Raw genomic sequence first — 26,258 nt, forward strand, 5'->3', positions numbered from 1 at the left:
ATCTCTCTAGGATCTGTCCACTGGCCTGTTTAGACTCCTTGGAGAGCTGCTTAATGGCTCTCCTTAAAAGGTCCTACGCCACTTTTGGAATGAACAATGCAATTTTTTTGGCTCATTGATCATAAGCTTTCCTCCAACATATTATTAAAAAGAGGAACGCACACACTCGTTCTTATCATACTGTTTTTGGACAAGCAGAATACCAAAAATATGCTATAATAGCTTCTTGTTAATAAACATTGATTTTATGAGGAATAAAACCTGAAGATTCCCAGAATCCCCGAATATCAGCCAAGCTGGCTAGTTTTAGGAGATGGACTTCAAAACACCCAGAGGACCAAAATTTGGTAACCACTATACTCATGCAGAAAGAAATGACTGGTATGAGAAAGACATTATCACTTATAATGAACAAAAAGAATTTTATTGATACATATACACACAGGAATAACAGAGGTATTCGAATAATCAAAAATGGAATGTTTACGAGAGAGTTAAAATAAATAATAAAGATACCCAGATGCATCAGTGCTACCTCTAGCACCACTAAAAGGAAATGCCCTCTTTTGAACAGGTCCATCACTGACAGAGCTGCCACAACACAGTCTGTACAGTCTGCTACCACCAGAAAGTGGTCAATATTTCTGGAATACAAAGAGTCACTATAGTGATTTCTACGATTTTGCATTCTAAATGTTTATTCGCTGTTTTCGTCCCTTATTTCTTTAATAATAGCTATTAGGTTTTGGAGTCCAAAAACATAACCCGTATCTTGGCCCTCATGTACCACGCTATCTTCTCCATAATACCTGCAGGTTGTGTGGGCAAAGTCTATCATTCGAACATCAACAGAACTAGCAGTGGGCTTGTAGGCATATGCCCCTGCAGATTCATCAGATGACTCCTCTGAAAGACCTTCAAGGTCTTCTGGGTCAGAGTCCACAGGTACATCTTGTAATTCCTTTCCGTCATAAAGAATGAGCAAAGAGCTGGAGTAGAAACGGTATGATTCCTGTTTCTCTAAGACTGATTTTAATTCAGTCAGTTTTTTGAGTACAGGTTCAAAGAGTTCTCTTCGCAAATATTTGCCATTATGAAAGAACTGGTAAAGTGCTTCTTTAAATCCTTGGACAGATAGCTTTCTTCCATGGTATTTATTCATGAACATTAACTGGCCAGAACCTGGCTGGTAAACCTATAGAAAAACAATAAAAAATGATTAGTGCCAGATGCAACAATATATCACAATCAAAACTGAGGAAATGAACTGATTCAGGAAAGAAAATCTTGGAAAAGCTCCTCTGGCGTAAAGGAGGGATGGCATTTTTTTTTTTTTTTTGCAATTATAATTCTGCAATGAATGCATTTTAGTTTCCAAGAAAACTGTTCAAATTTACATTGTTTTCTTCCATTTAGGAAGTAAGATTGAAGAATTTAGGATTAAAATTATTTGGCCACCATTTCCATGGTCAGGTTATGACATGCATAGCTGCACTAGTCTCTAATTCAGCTCATTAACTCCAGTATCATGCTTACACTTGTTAACTCTATGTGAAAAACTAATGCCAATTGAAGTGGCTGCCTGTGGTATCCCGTGATCTGGTCATGATGAAAAAATACTTTTTTAAAAAAGGAGCTACTGTGTTGGTCTATATCAGTAGTTCTCAACCTGTGGGTCCCCAGGTGTTTTGACCTACAACTCCCAGAAATCCCAGCCAGTCTACCAGCTGTTAGGATTTCTGGGAGTTGAAGGCCAAAACATCTGCGGACCCACAGGTTGAGAACCACTGGTCTATATTGTTTGAAGCAAATTAATACATTTGTGAAACTATTCTCTAGCATTCTCTTACAGAGCATGTAGGTATCTGCTAGAAGTATAATGAAAATCAAACTAAAATGACCGTAGCCACCTGATACTTAAAAAGGAACATTTCACATGTTTCTACTATAAAGCATGCCGGTAAAAACTACTTTCCATAATCACAAACCATGAATTGACAATCACCTCAGGAAAAAAACTGTCATTTGAAATAAGACAAGCTGTTATGAACAGTATGCTTCTTAACAGGTGCTACTTGCTATGAAGTGTTACTATGGACATGGAAGGAGAGAGAAGTTTCTTTTTTTTTTAAATCTTGCAGTAGGGCAAACATATTTCATCTAATAGCAGTGCAGAAAAACTATGAAAAAGAGCTACTCTGTGACAGGCATTTAAAATCATCTTTGAAGCTCTGCATTCAGATTATATTAAAAAGAAAGCTTGTGAAGTGAGGTTTCCCTCACTTACAGGGAGTTGGGACCACATACCCAAACAATGAAACATTACATCAGCAGCACACAACTGCGGCCCTTGGTGCTTCTCCCTCTGTCTTTTGGGCAATGAAAGCTCCCAACCCTCACTTCAAGTTCTGAATGAAGCAGATTAGAGAACACACAGCCAAGCTTTCAGCACTCAGAAAAATACATGATGGAATGAAAGCTGATCACAATGACCAAATGAGAACTGGGTTTTGGAGATGGACGTACTGCGTCCAGAGAATGCCTAGAAGCAGTCCCAAAATAATAGTAACTGTTTGATCTTTAAAAGTTAAGCTGCCCTGGGAATCCTTCCACAATGAAGGGCATGACAGATATCATATCAAGAAATTGTGGCTTGCCTTTGAATTAAGATCACATTCTTTGTGGAAGGGGCATTGCCTTGGTTGCTCTAGGATATGACCACTCTACAGGTATAGGAACACTATAATGGGGAAAATACTATTCTAGTCTCAATTCTAACAAAATATAAATGAAATTCTTTTTCTGACTTTACAAAACCCTTTTCTCACTCCAACTGAAATGAGCCAGCACACCGCTTATCAGAGGTCCCAGTGCCAAATGATTTCAGATGCGAAATTGAATGTGAGTAGGTATAGCCGATCAGGTATTTTAATGATAAATCAAACTCTTACATCCAAATATAACCTATCAATGGTCCATGGCAGAATCTGTAGAAGATTTTGCACGTTTTGCAGTTGGTTTCAATCCTTTAATATCAAAGACTTGTGTTTCCATGCTTCACTCCATGCACATGCATGTGGAAACAAACTTCCTCTATCTCCTATGAAGAACTTGCTAATCAAATTAAGGGCAGCCTGATGGTTAAATAGCGAATTCCATGCATAGTTAGAGATGGGCACAGTGGCTCACTTTCTCCGCTCCTGATAAGAGCAATTGCTCTGAAGTGGCCCGTCCGCCTGATTACAGTGATACTGCCACGTTCTGGAGCTTTCTTCAGCAAGTTGGTGAATAAAATGTAAAATCTCTCAGCTAGAAAAGTATGAAGTAGTAGAGTTACAGAATTGTTGAAAGTTAATGACAATACCGAATTACTTTGCACTGAGGAAACTTACCAGGCATGTCATTTTAAACTACCTGGCAATGCTCAATTACACCCCACCCCAGCACATCTAGGACTATAATTCAGTGACAACTGTAATGAGAACCTAGTATTTTCTTTTATTCAAAACAGTTCCAGTTTTGATTCAGGAGAAAGCTGGAGTTTTCCTACTGCAACAGAATGAAAGTAGAAATTGGTTTCACACATAGTCTTTTTTTTAGCAGGAACCCTCCTAGGCATTTTTAGACTCACCTGCATTCCACACACCCGGACACCAATCACAGCTGAAGTACTTTGCTGACACTTCCGGATCTGATTGGCCTTCTTTTCTTCAGAGGCATCATCTCCGTGCTGTCGGGTTCCCATCTTGAGATCCAACACACAAGGCACCTCGTATCGTGAGGTTAGATTTTCCAGTAAGATAAATTCTGTTTAGTTAAGGAAACTCTGAAAGAACTGTGACTATATTCTTATTTTACTTGCAATGTTCTACCCAATTGTAAGAATTCCTAAGGATGCTCCTGCTCCAGATGAATTAGAACTCGTGTGAACTGATTTAAGAAAAGAATAGTTATTTTCAACTTTTATTGGCTGCACTTGAGCCATCTGCAAAATGCCTTGTTTCCAAAGACATCAGTGACACACAGTCCTGTAAGATGGCAGGCATTTAAGAGTCAGCAATTTGGATTCAGTCTTATAATACGTCACATATTTCTGGTATGCCTTTTGTCAACTGTCCTTCTCAAATTAATAAAGATATTCCACATTAACACAAATTCATGAGTAAATTTGTTTATATGAAGTTCATTTAACAACTACAGCCAGCACTGTGTATCCATAGATTCAATCATCCAGGACTTAAAAGTATTTAAACAAAATTTGACAAGGCAAACTTTGATTTTCGCACTTTACAAAAGGAGCACCATTTTACTATATCACTGGTATCCGCAAGGGGCCCTGGAACTCAACTCCAACAGATAACAAATGCCCATTGTATGTAATTTCTTCAGTGCTGTGAAGGCTTAACACTCATCTGAAAACCATTAGCGTTTAGTATGCAGGAGGTCCATTTGTACAAGCATATAGCAAATAGCCTATTAATCAACAAAATACAACTAAACATTCACCTCATGTCTCATTAAGAACCTAAAAGCAGTTCTGCTGGTTCAGACCAAAACTGTGCATTCTGTTCCCACAGTGGCCAAATCGATGCTTATGAGAAATTCAGAAGCAATATTTAAATTCAAAAGCACATCAACACTCATGATCCCCAACAATTCTTGCTGCGAGACCTCTGATACATGGAGCCAATATATCAGTATCATGGCTACAGTCATTTCTACCTTTATTTTCTCACAAATGTCTAATTCAAATGGCAATCAGTGGAATCTGGTAACTAGTCCAGTAATTAAGCAATTACTGTAGTTGTACAATAGACTTTTCATCTTTTGGGAAAAAACTACTTTAACTCAATTAGAACTACATTAATCCAAACTCACTTAACAATGTACATCTAGCACTAATAGACTATAAAGGCTTCAAGTCACACTTTATGTATCGGGGGGGGGGGGGGGACGGGACAGTGTTTGCACTTACAGGTTATGAGAGAAAGGTGGTGTTTATTTATTTAATATAAATAAAAATGGGTGGTAAGTGTGAAATGAACGTAGCAGACATTTCTTTGGAAATGCAGAACAGTGGAAAAATTGGTGACAAATTACTATCACTTTAGAAATAGATGTTTTTCTCCACCTCCAGACAAAAAGCAAGGTACCTCGTAGTTTTTTTTAAAGGATCTTGAAAGGATGCAAGCTAGAAATCAAGCCATTCTGATGTCTTTGAAAGGGGTAACAACTTTAAGAGCCATACAAAGACGCAGAACTTAATTTTGCTTGCAAGAATTCACTAATTATGATGTAAGCAGTCTTAGCATCATACGAAAATATATTCTTGGTTTAAAGATGTTTGCAATTGTAGCACAATTGCTAAATAGAATCTCACAACACTGGTTTAAAGAGAGGTTTGGCCTAGGACTGCGATATGGGTAACATAGCTCCATTCCCATTACAAACACGTTACAACCAATAGGATTTATCAGCTGTAGAGAGTGCATAGAAATTGCAAGCTGCTGCAGACAACTGACCTACAGATTTATGCCAGCACAGAAACAGCTAAGCACTATATCAGAACCTCAATTTCAGCAACAGAAAATAATCCTTTATAGTCACAATGATTGACAAGAAACCCTGAATCAGCATCAATAGTCACCCAGTATTTAAATTTGTATGATGGTATTTAATCTTGCAGTGCTCCTAAGACAGTACGGACCTTGTTCTATTTGCAAACATGATACATTTGGACAAAGGATACTGTACTGATTTCGATGTTTTGCATTTTCCTTCATTCGCTGTAGCTGTTGTTGATGGCATTTCATACTCCAAGGATTATGATGTTTAAACTGTGAACTGACATTCCCCTTTTTCTCAACACTGTAATACGACACTTCAGATTTCTTCAGCAATTCAAATTCTTCTTCTAATTTATGACTGAAAAATAAGAAAAAGCATTAATATCTGTGACCAAACAGCAGTATGATACACTTTTAAAAACAGTATGAAAAATTGAGTTGTGTTCTGATAAGGTTTACCTGTGCACTGCTTTCAAACATGTTACAACTAATAGGAGGCATTCACTAGCTATTTTATTATAATCTGAGGAATCTGTGCAACTTCCTCACAAACCTTCTACCCCATTTTAAAGGGTTTGCATTTCATGGAATAGATTCTAGCCTAAGGTATCTGTAGCACTTATTGTGGCCTAACAGTAAAGAGGCCACAATCCCCTTTGTATTTTGCACCTACAGACTGACATAGGGTAACTAGCACTAAAGTATCTTTCAAGATTAGTCATCTGCAAATCAGAAAATCTTCCAGAGATTCCTTCTCATGTCAAATATGCTGCAAATTAGTCATGAAACAGGAAACTTAATTATTTGGTAAAAGAGCACTGAAATTCAGACTCCTGAGTTAATGTTCTTAGGATGTTGTTTTGTAATCCATTAGACTTGAATGTATATGTGCTTTGTTTACTTTTCCTCCAAGTTACCTTTTCATCATTTTTTCTTCTTTTCGGTGTTGTCGGACCCATTCCTTCGTTAGCTTTTCATTTTCTAGCAATACAGTCTTTTTATTAGTCCATCGTAGCAATTTACTTTTAGGTTCACAGTCAGAATTATCTAGGCTTTCTAAATTATCATGGTCCCCATTTAGCGGATATGCTATTAGGCAGAGGTTTCCATCTTCATCCTCTTCAAAACTTACAGATACCACACCTTGAAAGGAGAAATGACACATCCAGTTAAGAACCAGAGAAATAAGATGCTAATAAATCTTAGAACACAACATAATTTTACACTAAGAATATAGCAACTTTGGTTTTTCTCTTACCCCAGTCCTTAGTTTTTTATCTTGCCACAGGCCAAAACTCATCTGTCAACCTAACAAATATCAAAACATCTAGACAAAGTGACACCTCACAGAGAAGACAAGTTATCATGAAGACAACACATTAATGATACAGGAGATTCTTCCCTTTTTCCTGAGCAGAATCACATAAGAATCAAATAATAACAGGAGACGTTTTCCATTATTGAAAATTTTTATTATTTTTTAAAAATCTGACTTATCTGTCCCTAAGAATGATGTAAAACATTGAATATTTACATCTTGCAATGGAATATGCCCTGCACAGAAACACCACAAGCTTTAAGTTTTGCTCAACAGCAAAGCAAAAAGCATTTATCCAAACAAAGGAGGGTTAAGAGAATCCAGGGAAAGGAAAGGCTTTCAAGAGCAGAGCAAAACAAGAACAACAAAACACATTACAACAGACAACTAATTTGAAGGCTTCCATATAGAATCACCACGTTTAAGTTCACAATTCTTTTTTTATTATTATTTTATTTTGGGGAATATATTTTATTGGTTTCAGTTATGTAAAAAAGAAATAACAAAATGAAGTACAAAACAAATTTGACTGAGATACATCAAAACATGGTGAACCTTGAAAGCATTTTGCCTCCTCATCTCAAAAGTCTCTAGAGCACTGTGTAATGGTTTGAGAGTCTTAGAGGAAAGTTCTGACAGGGGTGCTTCCCTGTGCCATATAGAAATGTTACGGCAGAAGTTGTAACAACTGGCTGAATGGTTTTTTTCTCAGTCCTCTCTCTTTATCCTGAAATCAACCAATCTGCACATTCTTGCCGCTCATCACTAGAGTTCTTGGCGGGAGACTGGCACTTCTGAGCAGGGCAGGCGGCTCTGGGACCTACAGTAGCAAGGGCGGGGAGTGCGGAAGCTCTGACTGACAGTCCTGCTGTCCACACAGGAAAGAGCTACAGGATAGGGGGAAGCCAGCTAGAAAGTGGCCTTTGGCTTTCTCCTGGAAAAAACAACAGAAACGGACCAAATCAGCCCCCCACCCCTCAGTCCCTCCCACATACACCAAAGAGAAAAACCACATATGCTAATACAATTTGTTACATTATGTTAAATATTTTTTAAAAACATTTCATGCTAAGAGCTTGTAAGGAGAAATTTTCAAATGTTTCAGTAAGTGTGCACATCAAACAGCAATATAGCTAAGAGACATTTCCCCTCAGCCTGTCCTTCAATTCATATATACAACTGGGAAACAAGTTGTTGTATTATTAGTGAAAATTTTTAATGATTTAATCAGAATTTTAAAAAATTGGATTATCATTAATTAAATCCCTTAAGTGTACTTTGTGTTGTCTAGTGCAATGCTGAGAACTGGAATATCCACTTCTACATACCATCTGAAATAGTTTTTTCAAGTGTAATTCACCTTTTGCCTAACTAACAGCCGTAGTTTTTTTCCATTTCCTTAAGGGAAAGTACAAGCACTGCTGTTTTCACTGCTATAATGACATTTGATTGAAATATCCAGTGTGATCAAAATGTAAAAGATAAAAACAATCTAAAAATCCACACTGAAATTCCACAAGAGAAGCAAATCTTACACTGTTCAAAAGTAATAATTTTAAAAGTGCACACAACAAAAAAGATCAGAGTGAAGAGCACAGTATTACTGAAAACATTTACAAGCTGTTATCAATATACTTACCTACCTGTGCCTAAAGTTGATCTACAGGCTATCATCAGCAGAGTTGTTCTACTCTAATGCTGTTAGTCAGCCCAAAGACCCACTGGCAAGCATCTCCACCCTGCATCTGCACAGCCTGGCTCAGACAACATCAAAATACATGAAAAGAAGCTCCCTAAAATCTTTTCAGTGTAAGAGATTTTAGAGACAAAACAGAAGAGCACATTTGAATTGATGACGGAAATAAAATGCCCAGCCCTCTTCTAAAGTTGGTAACATACCTTCATACTGAGGAGTGAATTTATGCATTTCTGCAGGAAGAGTTTCATAGAACTGGTGTTCACGCTGGATAAGGGGCTTACAGATGGTCTTGTCATTAAACCGGAGGACACAGGAGTGACCCCCAACCTGGTGAACAAAAGGCTCCAGCAGGACGCCTTTGGAATAATGCTCCACTTCCATAGCTCCAAATGCCGGGCTCATCCTTGTAGCACATTAGACACACCAATGTGGCAGTTGTGAAATCAGCTCTTCCAGAGCTTTGTTCCCCCAGAAGATCTTTAGTCCAGTTCAGAACGTCTATGGAAAGAGAAGAAAATCCCTTTTCATTTACCAAAGTGGATCAGAAACAGCAACACTAACAGATTCCTTTGTAAGCTCCAGCACGACAAGCAGAAGCGAAACTCTCCTCACAGAAGCTGAAACTGAAAAGAGCCGACCAGCTCACAGTGCTGAGACAAACAGGAGTGAGGTCATGCAAAAAAGTCTGCAGGCCCCGCCTATTCCTGTCTTAGCCAATGGGAATTAGCAGAAGATATCTCTATTAAGAAGGAGGAGGAAGGCTGGCAATGCAGAAAGTGGACGAGAGGGCAAAGCACTAACACTGCTTTTCCCAGCTCTGGATATTTGCTAACCCTTGCAGTATTTTTTATCAACACAACAGACCATAGGGAACAACTGGATAAATTATGCATTATCACTCATTGCAAGATACTGAACTAGGCTAGCATACATAACATTTAACCTATAAAAGAAAGCAGCATTTCCATTTGATGCTCTTTCTTTTAGCATATGTATTTTAGCTTCCTTTTAGATGCAGAAAACTTGTCTTTTAAAAATGCTTTAGCTGTATCCCTCCCTATGTTTAGCAGTTTAGTCTCTTGATCTTTTAAAATAAGGATGCCAGTAGACAGTATTCAACATTCATAGGCATTTATATTTCTAAATACTCTCATTTTAAACTCCCAATATCAACCTGATTTTGGACTATGTTTTGTGAACTTCTGTGGGAGCAGTTTCTGAGACAAAAATGGGAAAAAATACCCACACTATTGTGTGGCCACATATCACAGTAAGATACAAAAAACAAATTTCTGACATTTTAAAAATTTCTCAAAAATTGCTTTGCATATTTTCGGAATGTGGTTTACTTTTCTTGTTCTACTACCAACAGAACCACCTGAAAACATATACAGGAGAATAAACTTAAACATTTATTCTATAACTATTTTCTCTACATAGGACAAACATTAACTAGAATTACATTTAGTAAATTTAGTAGCTGAATGACCCATTATACTATTCAAAAGAGCCTACTGGAACAGTAAAGCAGATGATAAGATGGCCAAAATCTTATTAGCAAATGCAAAGTCTGATACAATCTGAGCTTCAGCTTTTATATCTAAATATAGCATGACACCTACCTTTCCTTTAAAGAGTATTAAATTAATAATAATGCACCTAATTCTGGGAACCAAAGAGTTCTAGGTCACACATCTATTTTTAGGTATACTCAAGTATAGGGTAACAGCTTAAAGTTGTCCAAAACAGGTTGAGTCAGCATTAAATGCTACAGAGTTAAATGATGCTTACTTTTACTAGTGAGTACAAAAATACAGCCCTTTATCTTCAAACTAAATTCCAGGGATTATAGAAACAAAAGGTTTTTTAAATATCAGAACTGGCAAGTTTACAGAAGTATGACTGGGGTAAAGACGTTAGATAAAGCTAACCAAGTATTTTAGTCTGATTACAAGATCCTAAATAGTACCTAATGCCAAGTACAATACTATTCAAGTTACAGAAATATTGGGAGCTCAAGACCTTTAGATTCAGTCCCTCAAAAACACTCATTGCAAAGATAAACAAGAACCTGGAATGTTTAGTATCTTAATGGGTTACTTTGCAAACCACATTCCAGCTTCATAATAGTACTGCATTCAATTCATTTCTGTAACATCATTTTATCCAGAAGAGGGCATCCTTACTATTTTCCAAGTTATTCTCACACATAAGGGTACAAATATAATTTTGGGTTGGACAAGCTAAAAATACCGTGATTCAAAGTAAACAAATCTGCATAGGATTTTAATTTAAACCATACCATGAAAACATTCAAACTATTTTGATCAATCTCTAAAACAAAAACAAAAAACAACATGTAAACCAAGAGTTCTGTCAAAATCACTCTTTTATTTTCTAGTCCTTACAGAAATGAGGATCTGCAACAAAACAGATTTCACAATCTACACAAAAGCACACAGCTTCCCACTCTATCATCCCCAGTGACCTCATTAATTTTTTTCTAGCACTTTCACAACTTGTTTACTTTCATACATGTTCAAAGCAGACCACAGGGAATTTTGAACCTTATGTATTTACATAACCAAAGCCCCCTGGGTATTATGAAAAAACATGAACCAACAAGCCCTCACCCCCACATACACAAAGAATTAAAACTGTACTCTGTATCAGGGTAAAAACGTATTTTTAAATTAATAAAAAGAATATTCCATTTTGTTCCTTATTCGTGAAGAACTTACTCATATTAACACTTTGTCTGAAAATGGTTTGGAACATTCAAACTTGGAAAAGGTTTGAAAATTTCCATTTACTCAGACTGCTGAAGATACCCATTGGCAGGAGTCTATTAAAACAATTACATTACTCAAAGACCAAAATGATTGCCTTGAGTTGCCTCTTAACTTCAAAGCCCAATTCACAGTACCATCTCTGGTTTTATTTTTCAATTCTGAATGCACTAAAGAACACCAATTTTCTTATATACTGTATATATACTTGCTAACTTCTCATCTGATTTCTTGCTCAGGAAATTACATTTCATTATAAGTGTTTAGGATTGCAGATTGCTCATATAAAAACATTTGTATCAATATTGTAGAGGGTGCATTAATTTACAGGCTTCCCAGTAAATTGCTGCTCCAGCTTATTCGACAAGTTAAGGCTCAAGGCACTCTCAAATAGTGTAAATCATAGAAATCCAAAACCTAAGTGCTCTTGACACTAACCTGTCAAATAAATGGGGGACAACTTAGTGATAGTAAAGAATGGATTAATATGCTTGATATTAAGTGCTATTTTACACTTGCTTATTATAAATCCCTAGAGATGGAAGTAACCACAGGGAACATCTAGTCTAATCTGTTGTCATGTAGGAAAATACAATCAAAGAATTTTTTCTTGATTTTGTCAATGCATGCACTTCCAATTGTTGAGTGTTTAGGATATACAAAATGCTAAAAGAGAATTACTACAAGTAGTCAAGTCTAAAATTGTATTCAACTTTAAGATGGTGCAAATCATTGTACAACTGCATGAAATTTATTTGTCCTTTCGTATAGCTTTAATATTAAGAGGTAAATGGACAACGTATTACAGGCAGTCCCCAAGTTATGAAAAAGACAGGTTCTGTAGGTTTGTTCTTATGTTGAATTTGTAAGTTGGAACAGGCACATTTTATGTGAAACTCCAGACAAATATGATCTTTTAGTTTTGGACAAAGGGAAGGGTTAATACCCCTGTGGTGCCTGTTTAGATGTATGTGCCCCTGTTCATAAGATGTTGCCTCACTTTCTGTCCTTGTGAGAGTTGGATTTTGAAAATCCAACTGTACTAAGGTAGTCCCTAACTTATGGGGCAAGATAGGTTCTGTAGGTTTCTTCTTAAGTTGTACTCGTTTGTACATTATCCTGCCAGTTTGTTGTTTGGATTAAGATGGATCAGCATGGGTATCGTCACAGTCCCCGTGTGCTGTGCAGGTGCCTGTATACATGACATCCTGAAAGCCTGCCCAGAAGCGGCACAGGTCACTCTAAGCCACGAGATTTCCCTAGAAAAAGTTTTGTTGCGGTTTTTTGTTCGGTACAGCTTTTAAAACAACACTTGACCCTTTGGTGCTATAGCTCTTAATAACAATGGTGTCTTTATTCTTCCTAGTTCCGCCCCATACAAGGTCTTCTATCTTCCTCGTAAGACCATTTATGTAACTCTAAAAGAAAGAGTTTTAACTCCTACTAAATCTCCTGAGTATAAAAAGAAAAGCGTTTTGATTATTAACAAACTTTCCCAAGAACAGAATATCCTTCTTAAATATCAAGTAAATGTATAAAAATGATCCACATGTCTGGAAACAAAGAGTTTAACTAGTAAATTACAGGAAGTGCTTTTGTACTGCTAATAATCTTTTTTAAAGACTACATTTTTCAGTGATTGGCTCTTCTACTTATGTTCCACTCTCTCCTACCTCATTTCTATACAAATCCAAGCTTTCTTCAAAAAGTTCCAAAGTAGATGAATATGCAACTTTGAGCGTCAACACTTTTATTGGCTTCAAAGGCCATTCAATTCCCTTAGGTATATACATCCTGTAGTTATTTCATGCCATAGATGTGGGCGAAATGCCAGGAGAGAATTTATTTATTTATTTATTTATTTATTTATTTATTTCGAGGTTTTATATACCGACCCTCTCACCTTCAAAGAGGGATTCGGACCGGTTCACAACATGTGTTAACATACAAAGAATATACAATAACAACACAATGCCACTTTATTACACGATTAAAATATCAGCACCATACACATTAAAACATAATCATCACAGTTAAAAGAGCCAAATTGTCCAACACCATCACAATCCCATTCATCATCCTCCTTTCATGTGGACAAAGAATTCAATCAGTTGTCAAATGCCATACATTCTTGAAAACTCACAGCAACCCAGTGATTCCGGCCACGAAAGCCTTTGACAACACACTAATGATTACCTATTTATATATCTATTTAGTTCGCTTTATTAGCCTAGCATATTCTGGATTAATCTCTACACTAGGAATCTATGTTGAAGATGGAGTCATTCACCAAATATCTTCCTACTTGATATAAAAACCTCTGACTAGCCTCAAAACAAACAGAATTATCATTTCACTTACTATAGGGGGATGTTTATTCCACAGGATAAAAGCAGATAATCTCAGCCTTAGTCCAGATAACATATCTCTAGACATGTGCAACAAGATATCAATTAATGGAAGACATCACAGTCTCTCCATTTCAAACTTTACAAAATCCATCAGACAATATGGGGCCAAACAGTCTAGGTCTAGGTTGTTTCAGCAATTTTAGCTCTTCAAAAATGTCAGTAATTGAAATCACAGTGCCTGCTATGTGTAAACAGAATGCCAATGCTGGCTTTGAAAACTGGATGAGAACCCTACTTCAAAGTTATAGTTGCAAAAATGACTAAAGCCAATATGTCAGCAATAGAAAAGCAGTAGCTATAAATTGAAATTTTCCGGGTTAATACAGAGAATGTCTTATAAGATTTCACAGCAGCAATGTCAATAATAGAACCAAGACTACGTCTGACTTTTGGGGAGAGAGGAGCCAAATGGACTTTTCTTCTTCAGCAGGGAGTTGGACTAGAGGACTAATGTAGTTCCTTCCTATGATTCTACGAAATCCAAGCATGTAAAAGGAGAGCACAAGAACAACATGGAATAGTGGACAAAAGAGGGCAGTGATCAGAAAACACAGTATATTTAAAGCTTGTTTTACTTGCAGGAAGTAAACATATTGCTTCAACAGTTGCAAAACAAATGGTTAAATTCTCTTGACAAAGGTAAATTTAAAACCCTATTGTTGTTTTGTGCCTTCAAGTAGTTTCTGACAAATGGGAAATCCTAAGGCGAATCTATCACTGTGCTTTCTTGCCAAGATTTGTTCTGAGGGTGTTTGCCTTCTTCTGAGGTCGAGACCCTCACCCAGTGGGTTACCATGATAAATTGGGAATCTGATTACTGGTCTCAAGAGTTGTATTGAAATGCTCAAACCACTAAGCTGCCTCTTTATACCTACCTAGACTTTACTGGTGCAAACAAATGACATTTTACAGTTGATCAATTAATATATAAATTGAATAAAATAATATAACAGCATTGAAAATTACATGGAGTTTGCAACACATTCAGAATATTAGGATTTTTTTTTAATGTTGCTTACTGTATTGATTTTTGAAGTACTACACAGTATAAACTGCTGATACATTTTTTCCTAAAGTGCTACTTCTACTTATTCTTGCCATATCATGCCAAGATTCAAATTTGAATCAAGGCTTTCTGGAAAACAACCTGAGACCTTATTTTCAGTGTCAGGAATCTTTGAAGTAAACATGACAATGCTTCTGATCAAGTGAAGACTGTAACCATATTACTTATGAGATAATGAGTGGAAATACCTTTTATTTTAGTATTTATTACAGAGTGCCTTCAGAGGTGCTGTGCTCATATTGTAAGCCTGAACAAAAATCACTCTATGCCCAGGCCTTTCTTAACCAAGACAGCTAAGCCAGGTCCCAAGGCACCAACAAATAATTACATAGAGATGTTTGGGAATGCAGGTATTGCGATCATTAGTACTTTTGTCCATTTCTTTCTTTACCATATTCTTCTGACTACTATCCCTAACGTTTCCATTATCTCATTCTTGCCACTCCTGTAGTTTCAACCATTAAGGTCCATGGCATATCACGTTCCTTCATTTTGTTTCACATCTCCCCCTTTTTAAATAATGTTATTAATTATCTACATGTTACTGTGGTTTCAAAGAATCTCAAGCAAGGATGCCCATTATCTGTAGTATAGGAAACACTATATATATTTCTCAAACATAAATGCACTTCAATTTATTGAAAATTGAGGAAAGGTTTCAGACTTACACATTTCTATAAATATTTCTAAATAAAGAGAAAAATCTGGATTCTATTCTTAATCAACCTAATTGTTAAACAAATTAATCACTGTCTAATTTAATGTGTGAAAGAGCTTTTTATTTCAATTATGTAATTTACACCTGACTTAATTTCCTCAAAAATGGAATTGCTTCATCAACCAAACTAGTCAGCAATGCCCATTTAACTAACCTATTTAAGATTTATATCAATCAAAACAATATGGTAATACAACATCATTCAAATCAGAAGCAAAAAAAGCAGAGAGGTGAAGTATACATAAATATGGCAGTAACAGGCTCATTTTAAGCAAGATTAATAAAGTCTGCATGTGTACTGTCACCAAGTAATGAGGGAAAGGAATTTGGGGGCGCGGGGGTGAACAGGAGACAGAAAAAAAAAAAGGAATTTCTTCTTCATGCTTCCTCTAACCTCTGATGGCAATATACATGCTTTTAACTGTAAAGCTATTCCCTATTGTATAAAGCAAGATAAATGAATTATTTAAGAAGAATACTAACAAAAGCAGCCACATATTTTCCACAATGGAACTCTAAAAGTATTTTCAGAAGATCTATGACTATATCATGATTACGTAGCTGAGCTCATATTTCCATTGTGCACTAATGGGAGGGCTTCAGTCAGCAAAGGGCAACAAACAACATAGATCTCACAACGGGTATAAAGGGGCATTGTCCTTCTAATATCTATTAGCTGAAGCCACATTTAAATACTACATATATTTTTCCAATTTAAATAGATGTCAACAATCACTTTGATTAATTTTATAGATTAATTTTATTAAAATTGAAAACAAATTTATGCAATATTCACACGAAAACTAATTTGCATGTATTTATTTTCTTGAGGAACCAATCTTCTAAAGTGATCATGAAGCAGATCAATGTGGGGACCACAAAGCCTATAAAGACTGCATATGAACCATCAAACCCTCAGGATAACTCCCCACCCCAACTGTTTTTGCTCAAAAGTGAAAACTCTTGTACTTGTAAACACTCAAAAGTAGTTATTCTTCACTAGAACATGTATATAACCATTCACATGAATATGTCATAATAAGGTGAGCAATCCTATGTTCCTACAAGCACAAAAAGTAACTGATAAGTCCATTGTCCACTGAACACCCCCCTATAAATTGGGAATGACATTTTGGTCACTTCCAAGTTTATACAGATTGGCTGAATAGATTAAGTAGCCAGGTTGCCAATCTCTAAAGCAGTCAAATTGTGTTCCGCGGAGCTCAGCAAAGCACAGTCAGGGGCTCAGTGGAGGGGGGATTTCTCTTTCCTTCACTTTTTCTTTCTTCCCACTTTTTTCTTCCTCCCTTCCTTCCTTCCCTCTTTCTTCCCTTCCTTCTTTCCAAACTTCCTTGCTTCCCTCTTCCACTCCTTCTTTTCTCTCTTCCACCCTTTTCTTTCTTTTGCACTACATTATCAAGACATGTGAGGTGTGCATAGGAATTCGTTCATTTTGTTTTTACTTAGTTCACGCAAACATTCTCCATCCATCTGCCACTGGTCTGGCCATCTGTCAAATTTTAAAATGCAAAGTGGCCCCTGTATCCAAAAGTTTCTTGGGGCTCCACGAGAAACTTTTCCTTCAAAAAGGGTTCTTCGGCTTTAAAAGTTTTGAGAACCCTTGCTCTAAAATATTTGTTTTATGAGGCGGCACTTCTACATAGAGGTTTAGTTCAAGCTAAATTCAAATGAGCCTACATATGATTGCTTGCCTAATGGTGACAAAGAACACCAGCCAAGCAGCAACCTATATGGCTAATAATTTTTACATTAATGCAATTCTACCAAAATTGATTGGCAGTTGGTTACACCCTACATCGGGCAACCTCAAACTGTGGCCCTGCAGCTGTTTGGGCCTCCAACTCCCAGACACCCTAACAAGCTTGTTCAAGTGTCAGGAATTCTGGGAGTTGAAGGCCCAAACAGCTGGAGGGCCACAGTTTGGAGATGCCTGCCCTACATACTAAGTTTTCCAGACAAAGTAAGAAAATACATTTCAAAGTCAGGATTATTTGAGACATTAATTTAAATAAATACAATCCAATTCAACAATGATGTGCAATTTAACAATACACACTCAGTGAATTTTTGCTAAAATTCTAGCTTACTGTTCAGCCACAGTAAAACATTTGTAGCCTTACAGCATTGGCAACATTTCCATTACCTTTGTGAGCTACCACAGAAGAACAGCTGATCCTCATGCTCTAGTATTACCAAAGGTAATAAGGTAGACAGCTAAGCTATACTGCTAAGCAACTATCTATATTGCTAAGAGGTGAATATGTCAAGAATTATTAGACCTGAATCTACAAAGCTATCAGGAAAATAATACTACTACAACAAAAGCCAATCCTAAACTACAGTGTATTCTAGAGCAGCAGGAGGAATTCTCTTTGTCCAAAGGGTCACACTAGCATACAGGAAATATGTCAGAGCTGGATATTAATCATGGAACATGGCCACCTCCCTCTACATCTGTACCTTCATCTCTCATCTACAAGAGTAGCCTCAAGGACTCCCTGGCAACATGTTCCAGGCAACAGAAATGGCTTCAACGGACCTCTAGCCTTTTCCACTGAGAAAACTAAGGGATGAACAGAGCCTTTGCTTTTAATGTGCAGCACTTTGAGGTGGCATCTTCTGATGTATCTGAATTGCCTTTCCTCATTGCCCTTACCAGAGAAGGAGGACTCAGGGGGATCGGGGGGGGGGGGGGAGATAGGAATCCTCAGTTCTGTTCCTATGGCTTTTAAAATTGTAAATGCAGCAAGTTTCCATAACTCCATTGAATTTCACAGCGCTATGTCACAAATTTATCTAAATTGCATACATATCTGTGTGCTGTAGTGATTAAATTGCCTGTTCAGAATCAAGAAAAAACAAAGTAATGACCCTTCTAAGATTTAGCCAATTTCTTAATTGCTTTTCATTCTAATACTTCTTTTTGGTCAGCCCCACAATATTGTATTTAGCTGCTTCGGATCCAGTTTACCATCTCTGAAACTTGCTTAAAGAGATCAAAATTTTCCATTACAGAGTGAGGGTTTTTCCACTGTTTCCAAATTTGCTTTGACTTTTGTTTTTTTCAAAAGGTTCTTATTTTGAATTCTCAAAAAGTATAGTTTATGAGACCTCTTTGATTTTGAATAAATAATGCACATTAAAATATGCAATACTAAATTCTATTTAGAAACATTTTGACAGTTTTAGAATTTATTTGTACACGAAAAGTATCATCTTCAAAAATTTGTTTCCCTATTATTCACATATATATTCAATACCAATAGTCAAAGTTCTAAGAATTCTTCATGGGAGGGGGTAGGATTGTAGGGCCCCTGTGGTCTCTTCCAGATCTCTGATTCTAACATACCCAGCCTGGATTGGAGATACTAAAAGAGGATTAAGGTTTTTGCAGAATTATTCCAGCAACATAAAACTCTTCCTTTAAAAGATTCCAGCAAGGTACTTGCTATGAGCTGTCTTCACAAGTAAGACCACACAAATGAAACATCGAAACCCTTTGTTTGCCATTTCCTGGTCCCTTGCTGTTATCATCTGTACATCTATACCAAGGTTACAATAGCTTTTAACTATTGTGATATCAAGCAATAGCTAAACAGATCCAGTTAGCATTCTTGTTTGTCCTATTATTTCATATTATTACACATATTAAACATTGAGTGCAAGCTCTGTCCTCTGTAGGACAACAGCAGCTCACCCACCCTCACAATCAGTTTGAAAGATCACAAATCCCTACCCGCAGTAGTGGACCATTCACATACTGCTACAGGCATGGAACTCCCAGGAGAACAGATGGCCAACATTGTATTACTGCCAATTATTTCTGTGGCATGGTAAGGGGGGAGATAAGGGTGCTGGATTCAGTGCTTCTAACAGGTGATGAGAGCTGTCAAAGCGGATGGTCAGCCATCTGTTCAGCAGGTGCACAGAACTCTGATCTAAGGAGGGATACTGAACTTTCAAACATGAGTGCTGCATATATACTTCTTTGTATCTTGCACCAACAACCAAAAGACATTTTTTTAGTAATTACCAGTAATGATGGCAAACAGTAGATGGAAACAAATGAACTATGAGGAATCGAAATTTTAGTAGAAACATGTTTAAAATATGCTATCCCCTGTGTTATCTAAAATTCCAGATTTATTAAAACAACAAATGCACAAAAAGGTGTCTACTTAAATAAAATAGGCTCCCACTGCCAACATCTGTTTTCCCTCTTATACCAATCCACCACTTGATCAGAGCTTATTCCAAGATGTTTTTGGAGTATATAGGGGTTTGGGGGGGGGGGGGGAAAGATATGGTATAGATTAGGCCATACACAATTATTTTTGAAAACAGGCACACAAGGGGTAGCCAGTCAATTTCATCCATACCATCCATCCACTCTTTTTACTGTTATCTTTGCCCTGATGAAAATAGCATCTAAAATTATGCCACCAAAAATGAGAAGCACAATCTATTTCAAATATGAAACTATAGGACTTTCGTGTTTTTAATGACATTTGGTAGAATATCATTCACAGAGGAGCCAGACACATTTCACCCACACCTCAGTTACTAACAGATTATCCCTACCCTCATCACTACTTTTAACCTCAGAGAACAAAATGACCACATATTAGTAAGACGCATATACCCTTATTCCAACGTGGCTTCCTATTATTGAATTCCCAACCTACTATCAAAGTAACATACAAATGACTTACATAAAGATTTATCAATATAGACAAAACAACTGGCCAAACTTCCTTTGTATCCAGACTAAAAACAATGCCTAATTCAATGACACAGGAGAGCTTATAGTCCAGTTGAAGTATTCTTTTCATTCTGAAGAGCAGAACAAAGATGGAAGGGAAAGGTAATGTTGGCTGGCTGGATGGCACCACATTAGGGGGACATCATCCTCTATCAATGCTAGGAGAAAACCATTAGGGAGAACATGATGGATTAAGGTAGACTTCTACAAAGCTACCATAATTCCTGGCCATTGGCAAAGCTGGCTGGGGTTTCTGGGAATTGAAGTTCAAAACAGCTGGAGCAACAAATTTTGTGAACCTCTGGTCTAGTATGTTCTGCCTCCCCTCAACCACCTCCATGACTTTTAATTGTATTATAATACATTATTCCAGTTTAGCTTTGAGCTAGATGAGATGCAAAGCAACCCCATCACCTGCTTATCTCAACATGAAGGGAATTTTAGAAAGGAGATATATAGGCCTAGCTTGCAAGGAATATATTCACAAGTACCTAGAGCCATGTTTAGCAATTACAGAAACGTAGTGAATTCAGTGGAGAAAATAAGTCAGTTGTGTTTAGATGAAGCAATAGCATTCCACAATAGCTGTGTTCAGTGGAGATTCTGCTGTAATGAATTGCTTTCAAGTTCAAATTGTGCCAGTTTGAACTTACTAGAGAGCCTTAAACAAATTACTCTCAACCTCATTCATCTACAACACTGAGCTAATAAAGCTAATCCACTTTACAGATCTGTTATAAAGACTGCTGACAAAGTATTGTTAAACAATGTAAATACTTTAAACTGTTTTCTGCAAGCAGTCTTCAAAGGCAGCCCATTACAGCAAACAATCTTTGTTGGGCAATGGGAGCTGTAAAGCCCATATTGTGACTACAGATCTGAACCAATCCCTGGCATTCATAGTTTTAACAACAACTACAAAACATGTTTACCGCAAGATGCAGAAGACTTCTGCCCTATACCCTGCAGAACCACTGCAAGGAAACAGTACTGGGCTAAAGTAATAAATAGTATGACGCAAAAGAAATCAGTTCCCCATTCCTACTATCAAAGCATAGGTGGTAATCATAACGACTTTGACCTCCAAAATAGGTTGTAGGTGGTGTATAACTTATTACACGATAAAAAGGCAACTCGTGTATCTGAACATCCAGAGGTCAGGCTGAACTCAGGAGTCATCTCATAATCTGTACCAGCTGTGTTAAAGAAACTACTGTCCCATTCATGATGATGAAATATTATTTCAGGACCATCCAGGGCCTCTAAAATTACAAGTTCAATCAATATCTGCTGTATTCGCTGAATTTTTACCTATGTATATCTGGCATTAATTCAGTATTATTAACCCTTAAATCCAACAACAATCTGAGAAACGTTCACCCATATGAACCTTCCCAAGCTTTAAAATCTGTTTTGGTGACTCTAAGCTGCAAATGTATGTACCTGGTAGTCAGAGCCACTGAATTTTTGGGACATGCATCTGAATATACAGTTTTATACAAGACATTAATGAAGTTGAATATATTTAGAATACTGCTGACATTATAACCCACTTCACAATTTATATTATCCAGCTGCTATATGTATCATCCCAGTTCAGATATAACAATAAATGATGTGAGCTGTTACATATATCAGGCAGGAGGAGCTCCAGTGTTATAAGAGAAGACATTGGGGGCCCTTCCACGGAGCCCTATATCCCAGAATATCAAGGCAGAAAATCCCACATTATCTGCTTTGAACTGGATATATGGAAGTGTGGACTCAGATAACCCAGTTCAAATAAGATATTGTGGGATTTTCTGCCTTGATATTCAGGGATATAGGGTTGTGTGGAAGGGCCCTTAAAATCATCTTCCGTATCTAGGGGCAAACCATGGTGCGTTTTTGAGAACAGAGGTCTTGAAAGATGTATTTTGCTGTGAATTTGAGATACCTACCACACTCAAGTATTTTTACATCTGATATAGGCTATTATACAAGACAAAACACAAGAACATGGCTGTGGAATGTGGCAATAATATCCTAACATCATCCTTCAGCATGAAGCAAAAAAGGAATAGACCTACACTAAGCATTTAAATCAGTTTCTCAGCTCTTCTGGAGGCTCTATGAACCTCTCTAAATGGCTTGGATTGGAATAAAATAAATCTAGAACTGTTAACAATGAACAGACAAGTTGAATATATTTAGAATACTGCTGACATTATAACCCACTTCACAATTTATATTATCCAGCTGCTATATGTATCATCCCAGTTCAGATATAACAATAAATGATGAAATCTACTGTGCTTGCAATTTAGATATCACTATGATATTCAAGTCAAAAGATACAAAAAAAAGATACAAGAACTTTTTATTTAACACAAAAATCCTGTTTTATGGGCATAGGCCAGATTTATTGTCTGGATTCCTTCAGTCAAAAAGCCCTTCCACAAAGCCCTATATCCCAGAATATCAAGGCAGAAAATCCCACATTATCCGAGTGTGGACTCAGATAATCCAGTTCAAAGCAGATATTGTGGGATTTTGTGCTTTGAAATTCTGGGATATAGGGCTGTGTGGAAGGGCCCAGTATTTTCCCTCTCCTTCCCCAACATTCTACTTCTGGTTGTTTCCCAGTTCATGGGCATCACTACATCTCTTAGGGCCCTTCCACACAGCCATATAACCCATAATATCAAGGCAGATGATTCACAGTCTGCTTTGACCTGGATTATCTGAGTCCACACTGTCATATAATCCAGTTCAATGTGGATTTTATACAGCTGTGTGGAAAGGGCCTTATTCAGCTATAAACTGATGCTGAAAATTCAGAATGAAATAGGATTTACTGCTAGACCTTTGACCCCCCCCCCCCCCCCCCCAAGAGCACTGCTCTTGCCTATACTAGGGAAACCAGGTTGCTTCTGTCTTTTACCTCCAAAATCAGGTATCTAGTAAAACAAAAGCCACAAGGGAAATACATTTTGACTTAGGACAGAATCACACCCCTTCCAGCAGCTTCAAATGGGATGTCTCCATTCCCATCCCCTATTTTTTTAAAACGAAAGAAGTCTCAAAAATGTGTTTATGGCCATCAGACTCCATGACACCCATCCCTGACATGAGCAGTTCACCAAGCAGCAACAAAATATAACTTAATAGATATGGTGTAAAATTGGGGTGAGAATTATGCATATCCAACAATTTGATGAACTGCAACTCTCAAAAATCCCAACCAGCATAGTCACTTATGAAGAATGTTTTGTACTGTAATTCAACATTTGGAGAATGCACAATTAACATCATTGATGTAAATACTCAGGTTTAAATGATGTATCTGTATTTCAATTTAATTTGTAAGCCCTGGATAAATGAATCATTCAGACCAATGTGTTTTTATGTTACAGTTTGTCACAGAGAGTACCAGTGGACGATAAAAAAGACGTAAAAGTCACAGGATATAAACCTGCAGTCTAGAGACTGATAGGAGTGGCTCGTTTTTAGTAGCAAAGTCAGCCCTGCTCATTGTAATAGAACCTTGTCGTTTTCCTGTAGCATCAGGTTGCAATAGTGATTTTAACTACCTCGATCTGGTGAAAGGGATTTGATATCTTGCTCATTGCACCTTGGTAGTCATCTTCATGCCTCTGTCATATTTCAGCAGGAATGTACTGCAGAATGTGATGTCATTAAAACCTATTTTAATGGAGATGGTGCAGTAAAGTTCACATCAACCGTTCAGAGTGGTGAAAGATCAGAAGAATATTTACCAACATTGCAGAATCTGCTGCAATCTCCTGTTTGGTCATTTCACTGTTTACTCTCCACTTTCTTTTTACAAGCTTTATTTACCAAAGCTTTTACCTGACTTTCAGTGCAGCCACTCATCTCGTTGTGTGGTCAGTACATGATTTTTATTATTATTCATTTTATTGTACTTACATTGTATACTTTCATTCATTGCACTGAACAACTTGCTCTGAAAACACAGTAGATAAGCACTATACCTAAATAGAGTCAAGATGTTGGTCCTGCTATCAACATTTTATGCAAATATGTCACATAGGAAAGAGTTCCAGTGCTACTCCATAGAGTTTTGTATTTCACTGGGTGCCTGTTAAGAGTATGTCTTAAGAATTGTGATTATTATCAGAATGTATACCCCATCCCCCAAAAATCCAGTTCTTATTAATATGCTGGGGATGTGATTCACAGTGATTACTTGTTTTCTGCTATATTAGTGGTGCATTATCCACAGCAAATCTGTAGGGGGAGAATGGTCTATAAAATAAAAAAATACTGTTAATAAAAATTACAGCAGAAATATGCAACACTGTTGACAGCTATTGCATCTTGGGCAGAATTTCCCAAACACTGGTCTTCCAGGTGTTTTTAACTCCAACTCCCAAAATCCCTGATCACTGGTCAAGGATCATGAAGCTTCTGGGAGGGGAAGTCCAAAACATCTGGAGGGTCACAATTTGGGAATCCATGAAAAGGATCCAAAGTACTTATTTCTGTTTGTTTCATGAGATCAGAGTACTTCATGAAGACAGAATGCAACCTAGGAATTTGCTATTTGGAAGTCCAGCTCAAGAAATAATAGCTCTCAGAAAGAAAGATCAAGATGTTCCAGAATTTGTGGTATAAATCTCACATAAACAGTGGTGGTGGTGGGGGGGGGGGGGGGTAGTGAAGAAAGACATTGAAAAGCCAACCAATGCAGTGTCAGAACTGTCAAATAACAATGGGTCCTTCTAGACAAGCCCTATATCCCAGAATTTGTGATATAAATCTCACATAAACATAGTGGTAGTGTGTGGGGGGGGGGGGGAGGTAGTGAAGAAAGACATTGAAAAGCCAGCCAGTGCAGTGTCAAAACTGTCAAATAACCATGGATTCTTCTAGACAGGCCCTATATCCCAGGTTTACTGCTTTAAACTGGGGGCCCTTTCACACAGCCCTATATCCCAGAATATCAAGGCAGAAAATCCCACAATATCTGAGTATGGACTCAGATAACCCAATTCAAAACAGATATTGTGGAGATTTCTGCCTTGATATTCTGGGATATAGGGCTGTGTGGAAGGACCCTGGATGAGGGCCCTTCCTCACAGACATATAACCCAGAATATCAAGGCAGAAAATCTCACAGTATTAGCTTTGGACTGGGTTATCTGAGTCCATACTGCCATATATTCCAGTTCAAAGCAGACAATGTGGGGTTTTATTCAGCTGTGTGGAAGGGACCTGCCAGATAATCTGGGATAAATAGAAAACACGGGATCAGATCCTGTCTGGAAAGACCCAATGACTCATGTATTTCCCATCACAATAAAAGCTCTGAAAGGGAACACACTCACACACAGAAAGATGTTTTAATTATCTCGCCCTTTTGTGACGTGCTAGGCCTAAACCCTGAGTTTTCTTACCACAAAGAACAATGCTCTCGGCTATTTTAATTCTGACTGAAGGGTGAGAGGCACAAACGAGACGGGTAGATAGAGAATAGCTTATCCAAAAAGCAGGGATTTGGGCCCACATAGATACCAAGACATGATGGGGACAAATAGGGAGAGAACAGGCCTTCCCTGAGGAACCACCACCCTCCCGCAAAGGACAGTAGCATAAGGGTAATAATGGCCTCACGGTGAGGCCGCAAAAAGCTACTTCAGCGCCTCCCCGTCGGACACTCCTGTGCTTTGAGCCCTCAGCACCCTCGGGGCAGGCTAAGGCCACCCCCTTCCCCCTGGTAATCCCACCATACACCTGAACCCCTCGCGGGAAGAAAGAAGCGGCATAAGTTCACCTACCAACCGCGTCCGACTCAGAAGCGCCTTCGACTCTTTTGTTTCTCACCAGGCAAAATGGCGGCCCAAGCTTGGACCGCCTTCCTTCCCCCGCGGGTAGCGCGTTGGC

The 26,258-nt window shown here is 37.6% G+C and overlaps 1 protein-coding gene across 1 annotated transcript; it reads right to left on the minus strand.

Annotated features, from left to right (window-relative positions):
* Window positions 1-402: 402 nt before the first annotated feature.
* IP6K2 (inositol hexakisphosphate kinase 2) lies at window positions 403-26,258 on the minus strand. Its single transcript, XM_060766155.2, has 6 exons — window positions 26,153-26,258; window positions 8,785-9,082; window positions 6,485-6,710; window positions 5,750-5,925; window positions 3,632-3,807; window positions 403-1,195 (listed from the first exon to the last, which is right to left on the minus strand). Exons 2-6 carry the CDS (start codon window positions 8,984-8,986, stop codon window positions 698-700), a joined length of 1,278 nt encoding a protein of 425 aa, XP_060622138.1. The 5' UTR covers window positions 8,987-9,082; window positions 26,153-26,258; the 3' UTR covers window positions 403-697.

The sequence above is a fragment of the Anolis sagrei genome, chromosome 2 (genome assembly GCF_037176765.1).
Source record: "Anolis sagrei isolate rAnoSag1 chromosome 2, rAnoSag1.mat, whole genome shotgun sequence".
NCBI classification, from domain to species: domain Eukaryota; kingdom Metazoa; phylum Chordata; class Lepidosauria; order Squamata; family Dactyloidae; genus Anolis; species Anolis sagrei.

Bases quoted from the DNA above. Each gene is read 5' to 3' on its own strand.
- IP6K2 (XM_060766155.2), bottom strand. From the start codon at position 8,986: ATGAGCCCGGCATTTGGAGCTATGGAAGTGGAGCATTATTCCAAAGGC. The intron at 3,808-5,749 runs GTATCCTTTGTC...TTAACTAAACAG, and splicing joins AAAACATCGAAATCAGTACA to AATTTATCTTACTGGAAAAT. The intron at 1,196-3,631 runs GTGAGTCTAAAA...GTTTTTCTATAG, and splicing joins TCCGGGTGTGTGGAATGCAG to GTTTACCAGCCAGGTTCTGG.